Genomic DNA, 18077 nt, shown 5'->3' on the forward strand with positions numbered 1-18077 from the left:
CACCACTGGCCAGTCACTTGCCCCATCTCTATGGGTTCTATTCATGCTGTGAAATGAGGGTCCAATCCATGTCAGAGCCAACCAATTTTTAGACAGCGCACCAATGCTAATTGGGTCCTCTAATCAGGGTTTTAATTTGTTCATTAGCCTACAATTTTTGTAGGTTCAACTACCTGTGTAATTGAAATTAATGCAAAAGATGGAACTGACCCACTTCCTGTATAATTGCTTTATAACTACAAAGCACCAATTGTAAGTCAACTCCTTTTGCTTTTAAATGCCTTATTGTCTGCTTTAGTCTATTCGTTTTGATCGTCAGACATTGGAGGGGAAGAGGATTCCTTCCAGTAGGGCATCTCTTTTTGGAAGGAATATTTTTAGGGTGTCTTTTCAGTAGGTAGGAGACCTCCGGGCGGATTCATTTCCCAAGCAGAAAGTCACAGATCCCCAAATGGGGGGGGGGGGCAGGGGCAGCTGAGTGTTGAAAGCCAGCTACGTCTCCAGAATGTCCATGTTGTCCAGCTCACTGCGGAGATGGTCAACGTATTGGTTAATTTCCAAAACACGACTTCGGTTTCTTTGAATTTCAGTCTTGTGAACCTGCAGGGATTGAAACAGTTGGTCCGGTTCACACTTAGCGCCAAGCTGTGGTTTGTTTAACAAGCACAAGTCAGCCATAGATTGCCCTGCAGACGGTCAAACAAATCATGGCTTGTTTCTGCAAAGTGTTTTGTTTTGTTTTGTTTTGTTTTTCTAGCTGTGCTTACCTAATGCCTTTGTAGCTTGCTGAGTGCTGGGGGGAATGGTAAAACAAACCATGGTTAAGGAAGGGGGTTAGGTTTGCACATAACGCCAAGCCATGGTTAAAACAAACCCAGGTTCATAAGCCAACGAAAACCAGGGTTTTCATATCATGGTTTGTTGGCAGTAAACAAACTATAGTTCAGCTGCTGGGCAAGGTTTAATAAATCATGGCCTAGCATTCTACTGTATGTGAACCAGATTGTGTGCAGGACCTTGAAGGGGATTTCAGTGCTTGTCCATTCAAAGCAAATGCTTGAAACCTGAAGAGCCAAGTCACTAAGATGTGACTTCCCTCACTATCTTAGTTCCCCCCAGTGGGTAGCCAACCAGTGGCGCAGCTAGGTACTTTTAGGCCCTAAATTTAATGGACGTACAGCGCTGCCCACCCACTCCCTTGCTTTAGATGGCCAAGTGTATTATTTCAGCTGTTACCATTTCTCTTCCCACTCCTCCCCCCTTCACACTTTACAGCTGCTGCTGCTACATTCCTGCTATGTGGTGTGTGGTTTTTTTAAGTTTCCAACCCTGATTTAAGAACACAGTGGCTTTGCATTTAAAACTTAAATCATAGCCTCATCATGCCTAAAGGAATAAAATGGGGTTTACTTCCGCTGCCCTGATGTGAAACACAACTATTTGGGAATAAAAGCACCATTTTGGTGCAGAACGTAAAGTATTTTTAAATAATAAATTGAGAATCTGAAGCCACGCACATGCCTGGATGACTAGCTGGCCACTGATTTACAACATTTTCTGTAATAAGATTGAAAGAATCCAGTAATCCCTGGTAACGCCCAGTTTGTCCATGCTGGGCCTGTCTGCCACTGCCCCCATCACCTGCCAGTCTTTGAATGATCCTTTTTTGGGAGGATGGCCTGAGTTGCAGGACCCTAGACATAGGCCCTGAGGTCCAGTCCTAGCTGCACCACTGCAGCCAACCGCCAGTGGCGTAGCATGGGTTACCGGTGCCCAGGGCCACACAGAGGGGTGGGAGGGAAGGAAATGGACTGAGTATGCATGCACCTTCAATTGTCTTAACAACGTCCCCATCACCCAGAAGATTGCAACCGCAGGGATAAGTAAAAAAGAGTTGTCTGGAGAGGTCACTTCCTGGTTTGTATAGAGAAGCCATTTTCGACAGAGCTCAGTGACAGAAGCAGGCAGCACCGGGTGTTGAAATTTTGTGCCCCTAACAATTTTGCACCCCGACCCCTCTCCCCACTGCCACCAGCTACCTTGTTAACAATAAGATGGAAGTGCTCATGTCCTTAATGCTGGTTATTTCCTTCTGTGAGAAGGCCTCCTGCAGAGGGACAATGGGACTCTTCACTTACCTTCTCAACCAGTGTGGTAGCCCAGCCATTGGATTTAGTGATTATTTCGTCTTCTCGGTTGTCAATCTTCAGGAGGTGAATGTCGTGAGAGGCATTGACGGCGTTGACAATGGTGTCTTTGTCCACAAAAAGCTAGGAAGGAAACCAGGTGAGAGGAGGGCCATGGGGGGGGGGGGCTATAGACAAACCACCATCCCACGAAGGGTCATCCCTTAATGATGAGTCACACCAAGAGTGTTTTGCCTGTTCTGGTCTTAATGGCGAAAGGGGAGGAAGAGGAGGAAGATGATCTCACCATACGAACGTCATCCGGCATCTCCTCATCAAACTCGCTCTTCACTATTTTCTCCAGTGTGTTAACAGCTATCTCCAGGAGCTTCTCATGGTGCTGGTTCTCTAGATCCCGGCATTGAGCCATCGTAGGAGAGAAGGTTAAGAAGCAAAGAACAGATGTGCCTCTCAGCAACACTTTCCTACTGCCCAGTGTTTTAACAAAAGGAGGCGGGGAAGGCTGTGCCGAGAGGATGGAAACTAAAGCCGTGCACATATTGCCAGCTTAAAAAAACAGTTCTCTCAATTTGGATCTAAGCTGGTTTGGGGGAAGAACGCATCAAAACACAGTGGCTGGATCTACACTCACTTTATAAACGTCATTAGAACGATATGAAACATGTTCTAAAATACCAAGATATATGGTTTCTCCTCTGCTTCCTTTTCTGCAAGGTCTACCGAGTTTCTGGAAGGCGATAGCTCTGCAGCACTCTGGTATCACATTTTAATAATGCATTATTAACATTTAAGAAGAACGTCACGTGGCTAAATGGTTATCAGAACCATTTTAAAACTCATTTTTACTGTTGAAAACCATGAGTGTAGATCTGCTCAGTATTTTGTACGATGCAACAGGGTAGGTCCAGGAGAGACATGGATCATGACTGACATCATGAGTGCACTGATTCCCAAACCAGTGGTGGGAGCACACTGGATGCAGAGCACATGGGAATGTGCACCCAGCCTCAGTTTGTGTTCATTGTGACAGCAAGTACTCAGCCCTTCATGGCCCAACAAAGGTCCTTGAGTTAAACGCACTCCCCAGGGGTGCTGCTTGGACACCCCAGCCCCTGTTTCCAAGCTTCTTGTACTTCTGGTTGGCAGGAGTGGTCCCATGGCAACAAAACTTACTTTATGGGGTGGAAGCGTAGAGGCTCACCCCCCCCCACCTTGCTTCTCAGGGTTGTCCTCCAGGAAAGCTAAAATGCTAGCCCAGGATTTTAGGTGAGTATTACATTGAGTATTATACCGCAGCAGCTCTTCAGACAGGTCTTGGCACAAAGAGTGAATGGAGAGGAAAGCCCTGCGGTTCTTAGGAGCCTGAGAAATGCTTCAAAAACCGAATCAATCCTAGCCCTACTGCACAGTAATAAGAAGCAATCAAATGCCATACAGCAGGGGTCAGCAAACTTTTCCAGCAGGGGGCCGGTCCACTGTCCCTCAGACCTTGTGGGGGGCCAGACTAAGTTTGGAAAAAAATGATGAACGAATTCCTATGCCCCACAAATAACCCCGAGATGCATTTTAAATAAAAGGACACATTCTACTCAGGTAAAAACACACTGATTCTCAGACCATCCGTGGGCCGGATTTAGAAGGTGATTGGGCCGGATCCGGCCCCCGGACCTTAGTTTGCTGTACAGTGTAGACAAGCCAGCTCTGTTGATCCGAAGCAAAGCGCCCACCACAACTTGCAGCTCTGTGCAAGCAACAGCAAAAGGATATATTCCTTGTTCGTTTTCTATAAAGTTCGACACCAGGTCAGCAATGTTCCTTTCGAAATCCTTTATCACTTCCTTAGCAAGAAAAGAAAAGGGGTGGAAAATTAGATGGCGAAACTGAGTTTGACTCAAAACAATTTGACTCCCACAAGTTTTAGAAATCGGGCCTGAAACACACGGGAGAATTTACCTTCCTGTCATTATTGCTGACTATGTCATTTATTTATTTTTGTTATTTTAGTTAACCAAATATTTATATAGATAACGCTTTAGTGTAAGAAAACCTCACAGCGGTTTACAAAAACAGAAAATGAAGCATTAAGATTCTCAGCAAAAACCAGGTTGCAGCAGTAATTTAAAAACACTCAAAAGATGGTTAAAATCAGCTTTAGCTAAAAAGACATAAAACACATGTAACTTCCACATGTCCGGACAGGCTTACCTAAACAAAAATGTTTTAAGTAGGCTCCAAAAAGAATAGGTTGAAGGCACCTGCCTGATGTCAACCAGCAAGAAGTTCCAAAGCTGCCACCACACCAAAACATCAATTTCTTACAAGTGTGGAGCAGGTATTACACAACACCTTTAACAGCGCCGGTTCTGCAGATCCAAGTGGTTGAGCAGGTACATATGGGGGAAAGTGGTCCTGCAAGTAAACTGCCCCCACGCTATTAATGGCTTTTTGCACTAACAGCAACACCTTGAACTTGGGCTGGCATCAAATGGTCAAAACCAGTGCAGGTCTCACTCCTGCCAGCAACCATGCTAACTGCAGCTTCTGATCCAGCACAGGGAGGCCCCACACACAGAGTGTGGTGCAGTAATCCAGCCTTGGGAGTCCCCCAACACCCGAACGTCCAGCTCTGCCAGGTTCATACCTCCAGCTGATCAACCAGCAGCATCTCCTCAGTCATCAGCACATCTGAGAGCTTTGTGATTTCAAAGTTGTATTCAGCCAGTTTCATCTCTATAGCTTGGTTGTCGCTGAGGTTCTGAATTGTATCAATCACCTGTGTGCTCAGCAAGAGACAGAAGGTTAGCAGCTGTTGCCCCGTGGCAGAAATAATTCATTTTATTCATTATGGGGCGGGGGGATACTCTGGTGCACACAATGGGAATGTGAAGCAGTGACTAAGATCCCACAGGGATTTTCAAACTGTATTCTGTAAAAAGCCTGACTTTCCTTCCAAAGCTTATAAAGAGTTCCTCAATGTGGCCATGTTCCTGGGAAGGGTCTCTGCATGAGCCACAAGACCTCTGCAGGCTCCCACTTAGTGTACATTTCAATTATGTGTGCGGGGGCCCGGAACGTGACCTCTGGGGTCATAGCTGTCAACCTTTCTCTTTTTTTGCGGGAAATTCCCTTATTATAGCATTGGGAAACAGCAGGGAGGGTTGACGGCTATGTCTGGGGTATAGTGTGCTTTGGCTAAAAGTTCCAGTTACAGGTAGGTAGCCATGTTGGTCTGCCATAGTCGAAACAAAAGAATAATAATAAAATCCTTCCAGTAGCACCTTAGAGACCAACTAAGTTTGTTATTGGTATGAGCTTTCATGTGCATGCACACTTCTTCAGGACCCAGGTGGCGCTGTGGCTTAAACCACTGTGCCTAGGGCTTGCTGATCAGAAGGTCGGCAGTTCGAATCCCCGCAACGGGGTGAGCTCCCGTTGCTCGGTCCCAGCTCCTGCCCACCTAGCAGTTCGAAAGCACGTCAAAGTGCAAGTAGATAAATAGGGACCGCTCCGGCGGGAAGGTAAACGCCGTTTCCGTGCGCTGCTCTGGTTCACCAGAAGCGGCTTAGTCATGCTGGCCACATGACCCAGAAGCTGTACGCCGGCTCCATCGGCCAATAAAGCGAGATGAGCGCCGCAACCCCAGAGTCGGACACGACTGGGCTTAATGGTCAGGGGTCCTTTTTAAGGTGCTACTGGAAGGAATTTTTTTTATTTTGTTCTAGCTAAAAGTGTTTAGGATTAGGTGCAAGTCAATTGAAAACAAAATACCGGTACATCAATTTAAACAGCTTTTTGCCTTGGTTTAAGTCAGCACCTGATGGTACTTTCAGGATGTAATCCTTTGCACAGTCACGGGGAACGGTTACTAATCACATTCTATCCTGTCCCGTCCCCGTCCCCCCAGTCCCCGTCCCCCAGCAGTTCAGGATGGTATACCCATTAAGTTCTCACAACAATCCTGTGAGGTAGGTCAAGCATAGAGAGGATTAAGAAGTAACATCCCATCTTGAGGATGTAGCTTCCTCATCAGACTGTGGGGCTGGCTTCCCTATAGCTTTGCCTGCCGAGAGGTTTAAGCCCTTGCTACAGTATTGGCCTGTAAATAAACAGAACGAAATGTCTGCGATGGAGCGATCCCGGTTTTCACCAAAGATGGCTCGGTTTTGTAATTACTTAAAAGTGTATGGTCCTCTGGAGGTTGTGGGACTCCAACTCCCATCATCTGCCTTGTGCTCACTGGCGCTGATGGGAGTTGTGAGTCCAACTGCATTCCCCATCCCTGGCCCAAGGTCCTTCATGTACCCCAAGATTCTTCTCTTCAAAGTCCTGCAGGATTTTGGAGCACAGCTGATGGTTCTCTTCCAGGGCTTCGTTGAGGCACTCATAGAAGAGGGCGACCTCGGCCTCACGCCTCTCGTATTGCTTCAGGCCGTACTCAAACAGGTTCTCGCAAATGGCCACAAATTTAGTCTTGTATGTGAAGTCGGAGTCAAGGAGAGAACTGAGCTGTGTTTGAAAAGGAAAGAAAAAGGCTTGTGTCTTCTTCCACTGTCTTTTTTGGGCTGTTGCCTCCTGTTGTTGGAGATCACTATGACTCACAGTAGCCCTCATAACAAGCAAGAAACCCCACTCCGGAGGACATCCAATTCTCAAGGTTTATCACCAGTTCTGTCCCAGAGCAGAAAGGATGTACTGTATCTCAAAAATTTAGAAAACTTGTTACTGGAGTGGGAGACCAAAGATGAGATGGCAAAGGTGACAATGAAAAAATGGGCCATAGATATTGTTTACAACATAGAATTGTCCGCATGGGAAAAATTATGGGCCGAAACCATGAATTTCTCTGCCTGTTATCTTATTAAGGAAGAAGATGGTGTACTTGACACCCAGCACATTAGTGAAAATGTATTTAAAAGGGTCTAATTTATACTGGAAATGCCACAAGGTGGAGGGAACCCCGATTCATATGTGGAAGTCGTGCAAATACACTAGAGAGTATTGGGAAATGTTCCACACAGAATTAAAAAAAAGATTCTAAAACTCACATTTCCGAAAAGACCACAGGCCTTTCTATTAGGGATAATAGGTGATGCCATTCCAAAAAAAAGGCACTAAATACCTTTCTGTATGCAACCGCTTCAGCTAGAATAGTATATGCAAAAAAATGTAAAGAAGAAGAGATACTCACGAAGGAAATCTGGCAGAACAAATGGACAGAATACATAGAATTAGTAACCATGATCGCGAAACTAAGGAATAAGGATGAGTTAAACAGAAGAGAAGAGTGGAGGTGTTTGGGAGATTATCTTAGAGGGTACGATATACAATTTAACCTACAAGTAAAGGTAAAGGTAAAGGGACCCCTGACAGTCGCGAACGACTCTGGGGTTGCGGCGCTCATCTCGCTTTACTGGCCAAGGCAGCTGGCGTACAGCTTCTGGTTCATGTGGCCAGCATGACTAAGGTGTTTGGGAGTGGAGGTGTTTGGGAAACCAGAGCAGTGCACAGAAACGCCTTTTACCTTCCTGTTTATTTACTTGCACTCTGACGTGATTTCGAACTGCTAGGTTGGCAGGAGCAGGGACTGAATAACGGGAGCTCACCCCATCGCGGGAATTCGAACCGCAGACCTTCTGATCAGCAAGCCCTAGGCTCTGTGGTTTAGACCACAGCGCCACCCGCAGTTAACATCAAAAAAGGAAGACTTGAAATGTTAATGGGTGAAATATCAGAATATACAGCAGATCAAGGTCCCCCAGGCATGCCACAGAGAGATGGATTGGGAAGTCTTAGGGAAAGAGATGGGTGATAGATACTGTATGATGTGTGTATAAAAACTGTTTAAATTTAAAAAAAAAAAGTTGTGTGGGTTTTTTTTTTTTTTAAAGGATATATCTCCAGTAGATCTGGCACTCCAGGGAGGTAGAGCAGTTTGGCTGCTTCGGGATCGTCTGCAAACATGCTGTCAAAGAGGAAGCTTCCGTTCAGATACTCCACGTAAGCGAGCTGGAGAGAGAAGCAAGGAGGCAGAAATAACAGGAGTGAGCTGGAAGTCAATCGCACCAAGCAAGTTAACTCTTTATTAGTACAGGCGTGTCAGGCCTAATGAGTGTAGCAACTCACATCTTGCCCCCATTAAGCAGTTGCCAAGACTAAAGGTCCCTGTCTCCTCACAACCGCCTAGGTTCCCTTCTCTCCAGGACTTTCCCTCGGCAATTGGAGACTGCACATGCATGAAGGCAACCTCTGCTCCACCCTTTTCATGCCTCTTCTGGTTCTGGGAGGGGAGCTTGTTGCAGCAGGAGGGGGAGACACCCGTGACTCTTCACCAGCCTGACTCATCTCTGCCTCTTGGTCTCCCTCCTCTCCTGCTTCAGCTTCTGCCTCTGATTCTGGACTTCTCTCTGCCACAGACTCTCCCTGCTCACTAAGCTCTGTTACCTCTTCAGCTTCTGACACATCCTGCGCCCTGTCTTCTCCCTTTGACCACTCACTGTAGTCCCACCACCACTCCCTGGACTCTGAGCCTTTTTCCCTTGGGAATCCCCCAACTGGTTCCTCCCACTGTTCCTCTGCATGTCAATGACAAGAAATCAGAAGGAGATAGTTGCCCAAAGGAAATGGAGAGAATCTTATGCCTTAAATTCAGATGGTTCTGTGAGATGTTGAGAAGCAAAATGAAAGGGCCGGGGTCCCTTAAAATAAATAACAGGCCAATTAACACAACGAAGAAATGCATATTGTAGAATGTTTACGAAAAGAACCATCTGTTTTCCAAAAATAACAAAATAAACAATGTATTCTTTCACAGTTCATCAACCCTCAGCAGACCGCATTGACCTTGAGAGCTGGTCATTTGAGGACAATAGATCCAATGTGGTACAGTGGTTAGAGTGTTGGTCTAGCAGCTGGGAGACCAGGGTTCAAATCCCCACTCGGCCATGAAGCTCACTGGGTGACTTTGGGCCAGTCGCTGCCTCTCAACCTAACCTACCTCACAGGGTTTCTGTGGGTTAAAAAAAATTTTTTTTGGGGGGGGAGAACTATGTACGCCACCTTGAGCTCCTTGGAGGAAAGGTGGGAGGCAATACGAGACAAACAAACATACATACAAACAGAAGTGAAGTTCAGACAGGAGTGTCAAGTTCAAATGAGGCCTTTTAGATCGCTCTCTGTCCCTGCCCCTGCCACCTCAGACCCTGTCTCTTTCCTTAAAGCAGGCACCCCCAAAGTCGGCCCTCCAGATGTTTTGGGACTACAACTCCCATCATCCCTAGCTAACAGGGCCAGTGGTCAGGGATGATGGGAATTGTAGTCCCAAAACATCTGGAGGGCCGACTTTGGGGGTGCCTGCCTTAAAGGGAGTCTCTGGGCCTTGAACAGCACACTCAGTCTCTTCCATCTCCCTTCTAGAAGGTTCCTCTTCTCAGCTAAACTCTTGCCCAGGTGGGGGTCAAGACATCCAGACATCTATAAATCTCCCCACGATTCCCTCTTGCCAACTGAAGTCTTGCCAACAGGGTAGAAACTGACAATATTAACAGCAAGGAGCTGAACCCTATCGAGAATGGCTCCAAAACTACAGAACCTTTTCCTCACTTTGGTTAGCTCTCAGGAGACAACTTCTTTCAAGCCTTTCTTTCTTTTATTGAATTTATATAACACCCTATCTATACCTGGAGGTCTCAGGGCGGTTCACAGAAAAGATCACAATATATAAAATCAAAACAATAATAATAACCCAGTAACACCCCCTCCCCCATCCAAAAAAGAGCCGCATTTTAAAAGGGTATAGGATGTCGGTCAACCAAAGGCCTGGTTAAAAAGGAACGTTTCGGCCTGGCACCTAAAGGTGTATAATGAAGGTGCCAGGTGAACTTCCATGGGGAGAGCATTCCACAGATGGGGAGTGTCAGGGAACTGTCCCCAACCCAGCGCAGAGTGGTGCAAGGGCTTTCAGAGTATAGAGAGCCCCCGCAACCCCCCCTCAGCAATTCCTCTTCATCCAGCGGGAGCAGCAGTGAGACTTTGAGTGGGGAGGAGGGGGAAGTCCAGGGAAGTGCAGACAAGGGCTCTGGGACCTCCGAGAGACCCGGCACCCCCAGGGAGCAGAGGGTGTCACGCCCCTTCCGTCTCCCCACTTGTGCAGAGGAGCCAGGCGCAGGGATGGAAGGAGGGGGTTCCGCATCCTGTGCCTCTTATGCTGGGGCAAGAACTGGAAGGGGGCATTCCCGGATTCTGAGGAAGGATGAGACGGATGTGATTTTGATGCTTTGCACTGTATATAGCATACACAATAAAAACTTTGAAAGAAGCAACAGACTTCGGCTGGTTACTCATGAGCAACTACTGAGAACCTTACAGGGAGCCACTGCAGAGAAGGCCTGTTCTTGTGTACTAACTGTTTTGTACAAACTGTTTTGTTTAGCTTTCCGCTTTGTGTCTGTTGAACCTACAACTGTTTTCTAACTGGTTCTTATTTCATATATCAGTGTTCAGAGACCAACTCCTATTCAGGAGGCTGAAAGAGCATCCAGTATCTTGGGTTCTTTCAACATCCCTGCGATCTACATTCCTGCATTGCAGCGGGTTGGGCTAGATGACCCTTGGGATCCCTCCTTCCAGCTCTACAATTCTATGATTCTACAGAGGGCCCAAAGGTACATACCTTGTGATATTCCACCTGTTTCTGTTGGGCATCCAGAACCTGCTGCTTGGCCATGGCCAGAGTTTCCCCATGTCTCATCTCCTCGATGGCATACTGGTATTTTATCAGGGCCATCTCTCGCTGGGAAAAGAAAACGGGGACAGGCAGCTTAGGATCAATGGCGTAGCTAGCCGCTCAGGTGCCCAGGGCAGCGCATGCACCCTGCACCTGGGGAGGCGGAGCGAGCCAATGCAACGCGCACTGCGCAAAGCCTCTCTGCTGCTTCCCCCTCAGCTGTAGGGCGGCTGAGGGAGAGGCGGTGGGCAGATGCAAGCCCCATGCTGCCGTTTTAGGCAGTGCGGAGCCTGCAGGCGCCCAAGCTACCACGTCACTCCCAGGAGAGATGCGTGACTTGGACATGCTGCAGGCCCCGCGGTAAGTGCCGGCCCCCATGGTGTGGCGCCCAGTGCCAGCCGCGTTTCGTTGCGTTTGTTGTGAGCTCAAAAAAGTTTCATGAGCCCAATTTTTTTTATTTTAAAAACTCATATTTTTGCCATTTCGTCACCCCCCTCAGAGATGACACCCAGGGGGCGCACCCCCCTTCCTACGCCACTGCTTAGAATAAGGGCTGTCAAATCCTAAGGCAGGCACCCATGGGGAGAGGAGTGAGAAGGCAGCCTCACCAGCTTTCTGGCACTCAGGGTAGATAGGAAAGCTAAAACAGCAAGAGATAAGGGGCTGAACTTTTCCACCCTTACCGTATTGTCATCTACCAGTCTAAAATCCAGGTACACAAGATCGGGGAGATAAGCGGCGATGAATGCGGAATATACTTCGTTTTCGCACACTGGGTTCCCGGTGAGGTTCAACGTGCGCAGGTTTTTGAACTTCCTGAGATAGATCACCTGTGGCAAGGCGACAGAGAAACACAGAGAGCCACGAGGATAAAATATTTATGGGAATACTTGAGACTTTCACAAAAGATGAACAGGAGGAAAGGGGGTGCTCTTTGTCGGAAAATGTCAAACTTGGGAGTCATTAAACCAGGCATAGGCAAACTCGGCCCTCCAGATGTTTTGGGACTACAACTCCCATCATCCCTAGCTAACAGGACCAGTGGTCAGGGATGATGGGAATTCTAGTCCCAAAACATATGGGAGTGCCTGCATTAAACATTTACAGACTTTTTTTGAAAAAAAAAACTGAATGAGAACAAGATCTTGCCAAGGTTTCTCTTGTGGTTTATGGCCCCCTGGTTCAAAATACAAATGAACACAGCAAAAATAAATTATTACACGCTGACGCACATAGCACACATTGTGACTTCAGGACCAAAAAACCTGTGTACTGGTTTCTTTCTGAAAGCGGATCCATTCCAACAGACGGAAGCCTTAAAAGCAAGGATCTTTGCTGCACAGCTGCAGTTATGCCATAGGTTGTGAGGGAACACCCCCCCCCCCCCAGTTTCTAAACCTCATGGATATCAAGGGAAGCTAAAACAACCAAAGTCTCATCGGCTACAAACATCACATCTATCTGGGTTCTGGGAAGTGCATCCCCGTGCAGTTTACTAGTCTAAAACTACAATCCACAGGAAAATGCATTTTTACTGTCTTACAGTAAAATCTGTAGACCCAGCAGGCCAGGGTTCAAATCCCCCCTCAGCCATGAAACTCACTGGGCAGGGATGTTGTGGAGGATAAAACGAGGAGGGGGAGAACCGTGTGTGCCACTTTGAGCTCCGTGGAGGAAAAAAAGTGGGATATAAATGCAATCAACCCATCCATCAATAAAATCCTCATTCCCAACTGTAACCAAATGATTAGTATGTGTAATAACATCTGCCCACACTGCTGTATCTCTGTTCTTGACTTTCCTCCCCTCCCCCTATCTACTGCTGTAATTTCTATTTTAGATCGCCTCTCACCGTATGAGCCTGCCTGGACCCTGCAGTCATCATCTTTTTTGTAAATATTTTTTTATTATTATTCACTTTCAATTAAAACATTCAAATTAATAACAAATGAGATTGAATCTTGCCACTTTAAAACACAAATAATAAAACCAATTATACAATACGAATCAAATAATTTCAGGGAGGCTTCCCATGTTCTGGATGTCGGGAGAAATTTTCTCACACATTTCCCCCCCTGCTTTCTTCTCTGTTGTTTCCCCTGCAGTCGTCATCTGAGGCCGTTCTCTGTCCATGAGAAGTCCTTAGGGCCGCAACACAAGAGCGGGCCTTTTCTGTGGTGGCTCCCCACTTGTGGAACGCTCCCTCCAGGGAGGTTTGCCTGGCACCTTCATAACATGTCTTTAGGTGCCAGGCAAAAATCATTCATCTCTTCCCAGGCCGTTGGCTAACAATCTATGGCCTTTTAAGCTGTCTGTAGGGGGTATTGTTGTTGTTTGTCATTGTGCTTTGTGTTTTAAGTGCCATATGATCTTCAGGTGAAGGGTGGCATAAAAATTTAATAAATAATAATAACAATAATAAGTTATGAGGTGGGTAGATTTGTCTGTGTTTTACGTTGCTTATGTAACCCTGTTAAGGCACCATGCATTGTGTGATATGAATAAAAACAGTGGGAAACTTTTAAAGAAGAAAAAGGAAGGAGTCTTGGTTCACCGTTCACAAATTTTAGCCTCTTGAAGCCCATTCTCAGCCCCTCTGGTCCCTGTTTACTGGCAGACAGTTGCCTACAAATCCTTTTCGCCCCTTCTCCTTTGTTGCATTCTTTAATTACTTCTTCCTCTTTACTGCACTGTGTTACAATTAGAACAGGGTACCTAAGAGGCAATAGGGAGGTGGGCAGTGGTGTTTCGGATAAACTGTTACAACTACTGCTGGCACCAGGTGTTATTTGGGCCTAGTGAAGCCACTGGAATTTAATTTGTTAGGCTAGTAGTTTTCAACCTGAGTTCTGAAGAAGATTGTGGAGGGCTCCTAAATGTCAAGGCAAGAGCTTTGAAGACAGACTGAACACCCTCATGGCTGATTTTGCTCTCCTTGTAAATATGCAGCTACAAACAAGCATTGGGTGTGCCCTAGGGGCACGATTTCAATCCACACAGGAGAGTTATATTCATTTAAAATACTGATACCCAGCCTTTTCTCAGTCTGCAACAAGGGGATAAAATGCTAGCCTACTGACAGCGATGTTGAATACTGTAAAACACTATATATAAAGTGGCTATTGCAAGAAGTGCTGCAGCACAGAATTCAGAATTCATGCCAGCCAAGCCCTTTCTCTGGATAATCTATTCCAAAACCACCCTGTTTTCTATCCATCTTCATCACCAGTAAGCATTCTGTGGCCAATGAGCACGATCAATGAGCACGATCCACCCCTTTCAGGGTTTATCTTTCTAACCACCCTTTTTTGTCCTGCTGCAAACCTCTGGAGGGGTTCCTTCAGTGCTTGCTTATTCCTTATTCTTGGGTGTAGATGGTGCCGTTTTGGCAACATAAATACTGGCACTGCGTGAATGAGTTCGCTCCAATTGCACACTGAGCACCGATGTATTCTAGTGATTATAACAGGAGATTTAGATGGAGAAAAAACTATTAAAAATTCCTGCTCCAACAGCGACTCACTAGATGGCCATGGGCATGTCACTCTCTAAGCTTTAGATCCTCGGCCATGAAATGAAAGTGACCATCTCTGCCAGACAGGTGTTGGAGAACAAAGAAAAATAGCAGCTTTAGCCTCCATATGTCTACTCAGAAGTAAGCACCACTGAGTTCAGAAGAGAGTAACTACCAAGTGAGAGTACACAGGATTGCCACTAGAGACTTTATACGGCTTTATTAATTAAACTCTTACATTTTCCAGAGTTTGTATGTTATTATTTCCTATAGAGAAGACTTGAAGTTCTTGGAGCGTGTCCAGATTCTCGATCTTAGAAATCCTGTTGTTGTACAGACTAAGATCTTGCAAATTAACGAGCGCATCTAAGCCTTCAATGACTTCAATATTGTTGAAGGACAAATCTGGGGGAGCAGAAAAAGAACGTGGGAGGCAAGAGCTCTGAGAAGGAAACCATTCAAATCCTCTTAGGGAACTTTTTCCTATTCACAGAACCAGTTTTTCTCTCTGTTGGAATCAATAGGTAGGAGGTGACTTAGCCCTCCCTGGAACTTCTTGTCCCTTTTTAAGTATCACATGTGCCTCTTCTCCAAGGGGACTTGCCCTACATTTTGAGAACCACTGTTCTAACTAGAATGTTTTGAATGCATATAGGTTTCAGGGGAAAAAACATTATTTTCTATCCTGCTTCTGTTTCCCCCCCAACAGGAAATCATATATCTAGCAAATATGAAAAAGAGAGAAGACTCTGAAGAGAATGTTGTTCGGCCTTCTTCTAACAAAAGGCAAATTGATGAGGTCATTCTGCCTTTCCAAGAGGCTGGAGTGGAAACAAAGTGGAGGTCAGTTTGGCTGGGAACAAAAACCGTCTCTCATCAGGCACAACACTATAAGGAAGACAGCCACAAAGTGCTACCCTGGGAATCTCAAATGCCATCTTCATTCTAGTTGCCATTTGATGGCAGGAATGGAATTATTATCTTCAGAATTTACAGGTTCTATTCAACTAGGCTTTACTCAGTGTGGACCTATTGAAATTAACTGACATTCATTAATTTCAGTGGGTCTATTCTGAGTAAACCTGAGCTGAATGCCACCCTATGACGCCGGTCCCCATCCTGCATAGGCAAAATTCCTGATCAACACTCAAATAGAATTTGCTGTCAAACCCTGTGGGATGTAAACACAGAGCAGCCAAACACAACACTCCTAGAGAGGACATGAAGGTAACTCAGTCCTCCAGGCTTAACTTCCTGTTTACCTGGACTGAGTTACAGGAACCAGAAGTAGGTGTGGTCTTACCTGGGAACAACATCCCAAAGATCACTCTCCATTTTGCCTCATCTTTGAAGAAGCAGCATGCTATCTCTCAGCCTGCAGCTGAGAGAAGCAGGGGTGAAGGCTGTTCCCTTATGGAAGCAGCTTCACCACATGTAAATACATTTATCTAAGTTTGTCTGCCTCCTTGTAGCCTGTACTGTGACTCTTGGATGTCCGTGAGTAAACTCTATTATATCTAATAATCAGTACTGTATTGTGTCTTTTTGCTTTTAAGAGGGAACAAGGGGAAATATACCAGGAATATAGCTGGCTTAAGCAAGCCTATGCAAACGTTTTTTGCTGTGTTTTAAAAGGGAATGTAAACTCTGCTAAGTTTGGAGCTTGCTCACACAAGCTGGGATTGAGATATATAAATAATATATACTCATCCACATTCCTAAACATTCCCACAAACCCAACTAATGTCAACCTGGGAAGGGAAGGGCAGCCAAGGAAGCTTCAGAACCTTGTCTGGAGTAGCATATCGGGGGCTGCTTCACACGTGATACAATTCCAACATGGAAATCACTTCCAAAATACACCAGGGTGCAACCACCAGCTGGAATGAAGTGAAGGTTGCTCTTAATTCCTGCACAGGAATTTCACAGCATTCGTTGTGGCCCTGAATGCAACCATCTTACCCAGCCAGACCAGATGAACCAGAGTATCCAGTGCCTCGATCTTCTCAATGATGTTGTTGTCCAACTGCAATTTTGTCAGGTTCTTGAACTGCCAGAGGTTGTCAATCTTCAGGATATCTGAAGCCACAGGAAGAGAGAAGTGGAATCATGCAGGTGTTCTGGGAGGCAGTCCCCACCATATGTAGAGATGGGGAAGAAATTTATTCAGCTTTCCTTTTAAAGCTAACCTACCTAATTCATACTTCCCAAACCAATATGTGAACCAAAATCTGTTTATCCTATGAAACTTGCACTTCTCCCAGTTTTGCAACGCAGGTCTCAAACCAAAAAATGCATACCAAAAAAGTGTAAATTAGGAAAGAGTGCCCACAAAAATGCATCACATTAGGGAAAACTGTGTACTAAGAATTATATGAGGAGGAATGCACACAACAGTGTTTTGTGCAGACTTTATTTAAAAAAATCTGCAACATACTACCTGATGTGGAAATGGGGCAACCTAAACTTAAACACTGGTGGCACTGTGGGTTAAACCACAGAGCCTAGGGCTTGCCGATCAGAAGGTCAGCGGTTCAAATCCCCGCGACGGGGTGAGCTACCGTTGCTCAGTCCCTGCTCCTGCCAAGCTAGCAGTTTGAAAGCACATCAAAGTGCAAGTAGATAAATAGGGACCGCTCCCACGGGAAGGTAAACGGTGTTTCCGTGCGCAGCTCTGGTTCGCCAGAAGTGGCTTTGTCATGCTGGCCATATGACCCAGAAGCTGTATGCCAGCTCCCTCAGCCAGTAAAGCGAGATGAGCGCCGCAACCCCAGAGTCATCCGTGACTGGACCTAATGGTCAGGGGTCCCTATACTTTTAGCTTTAAACTTAAGATAGGAAATCTGAGACACTGGAATTCATGGATTTGTCCACCCCTTGGCATAAGTGGGAGGAGCAGAGAAAAGGGAGAGCTATGGGAGAGCAGGAGACTATCAGATGACAGAGGGTGATGAAGCTGGAGGAGCAGAGATTAGTTCAAGCAGATGTTCAACCACTGACTGTCCACATGGCAAATCTCCATGTTGTAAGGACTTTGTAGTAAAAGAGCCTTGATCTTTTTTTTAAAAAAGTCCCTGTTTTGTATTCTGATCCTTACTTCTAAAATCAAGCTGCAGTGCCAAGACATCTTTGAAATTGATGCCCTCTTTTTTGGCCAGGATGCCTGCTTCTTCTTTAGGTCCTTGCTCCTCGACGGCCTTCTGCAGCATCTCTTCATCGATTACATTGGGTTCTATGCTATCATACATTCGACTCATCTTGAGCAGAAGACGTGCCCACCAAGATTAGAACTCAAATGGATTGCCCTGGCCCTGTCGCAAATGGATTGCCCTGGTCTGAAATAGAATGACACATAATGCTTCATTCACATAGTAGGAGCTTCTGGGAGCTGTCCACACTGTCCGCATAATGCCCACCTACCACGCCAACATACAGTCCACCAAACTATCCCCTCATCTACGCATATCCCTAGCTGGCGCCTCATTCTTCTTATATATGGAGATGGTACAGGCAGCTTTGTGTGAAGAAAGGGATAAATCATGGAGGACATGGCTGTCAGTAATGGCAAGTGAAGAGAACCTCCATATTCAGCAGCATTCTACCACTAAAAATAAGGCACTGCAGACAAGCAATGAAGGAAGGCTATTGCTTCCAGGCCTGCAGTGGTGGCAGCAGCAAGAACCTAAGAAGAGCT

The 18077-nt window shown here is 46.0% G+C and overlaps 1 protein-coding gene across 1 annotated transcript; it reads right to left on the reverse strand.

Annotated features, from left to right (window-relative positions):
• Window positions 1–211: 211 nt before the first annotated feature.
• On the reverse strand, window positions 212–17698 carry DRC3 (dynein regulatory complex subunit 3). Its single transcript, XM_033167840.1, has 12 exons — window positions 17481–17698; window positions 16346–16462; window positions 14622–14788; window positions 11553–11699; window positions 10816–10935; window positions 8041–8153; window positions 6450–6624; window positions 4789–4920; window positions 3915–3985; window positions 2434–2557; window positions 2139–2270; window positions 212–600 (listed from the first exon to the last, which is right to left on the reverse strand). Exons 1-12 carry the CDS (start codon window positions 17638–17640, stop codon window positions 493–495), a joined length of 1566 nt encoding a protein of 521 aa, XP_033023731.1. The 5' UTR covers window positions 17641–17698; the 3' UTR covers window positions 212–492.
• Window positions 17699–18077: the final 379 nt, after the last annotated feature.

The sequence above is a fragment of the Lacerta agilis genome, chromosome 13 (genome assembly GCF_009819535.1).
Source record: "Lacerta agilis isolate rLacAgi1 chromosome 13, rLacAgi1.pri, whole genome shotgun sequence".
Lineage (NCBI taxonomy): Eukaryota > Metazoa > Chordata > Lepidosauria > Squamata > Lacertidae > Lacerta > Lacerta agilis.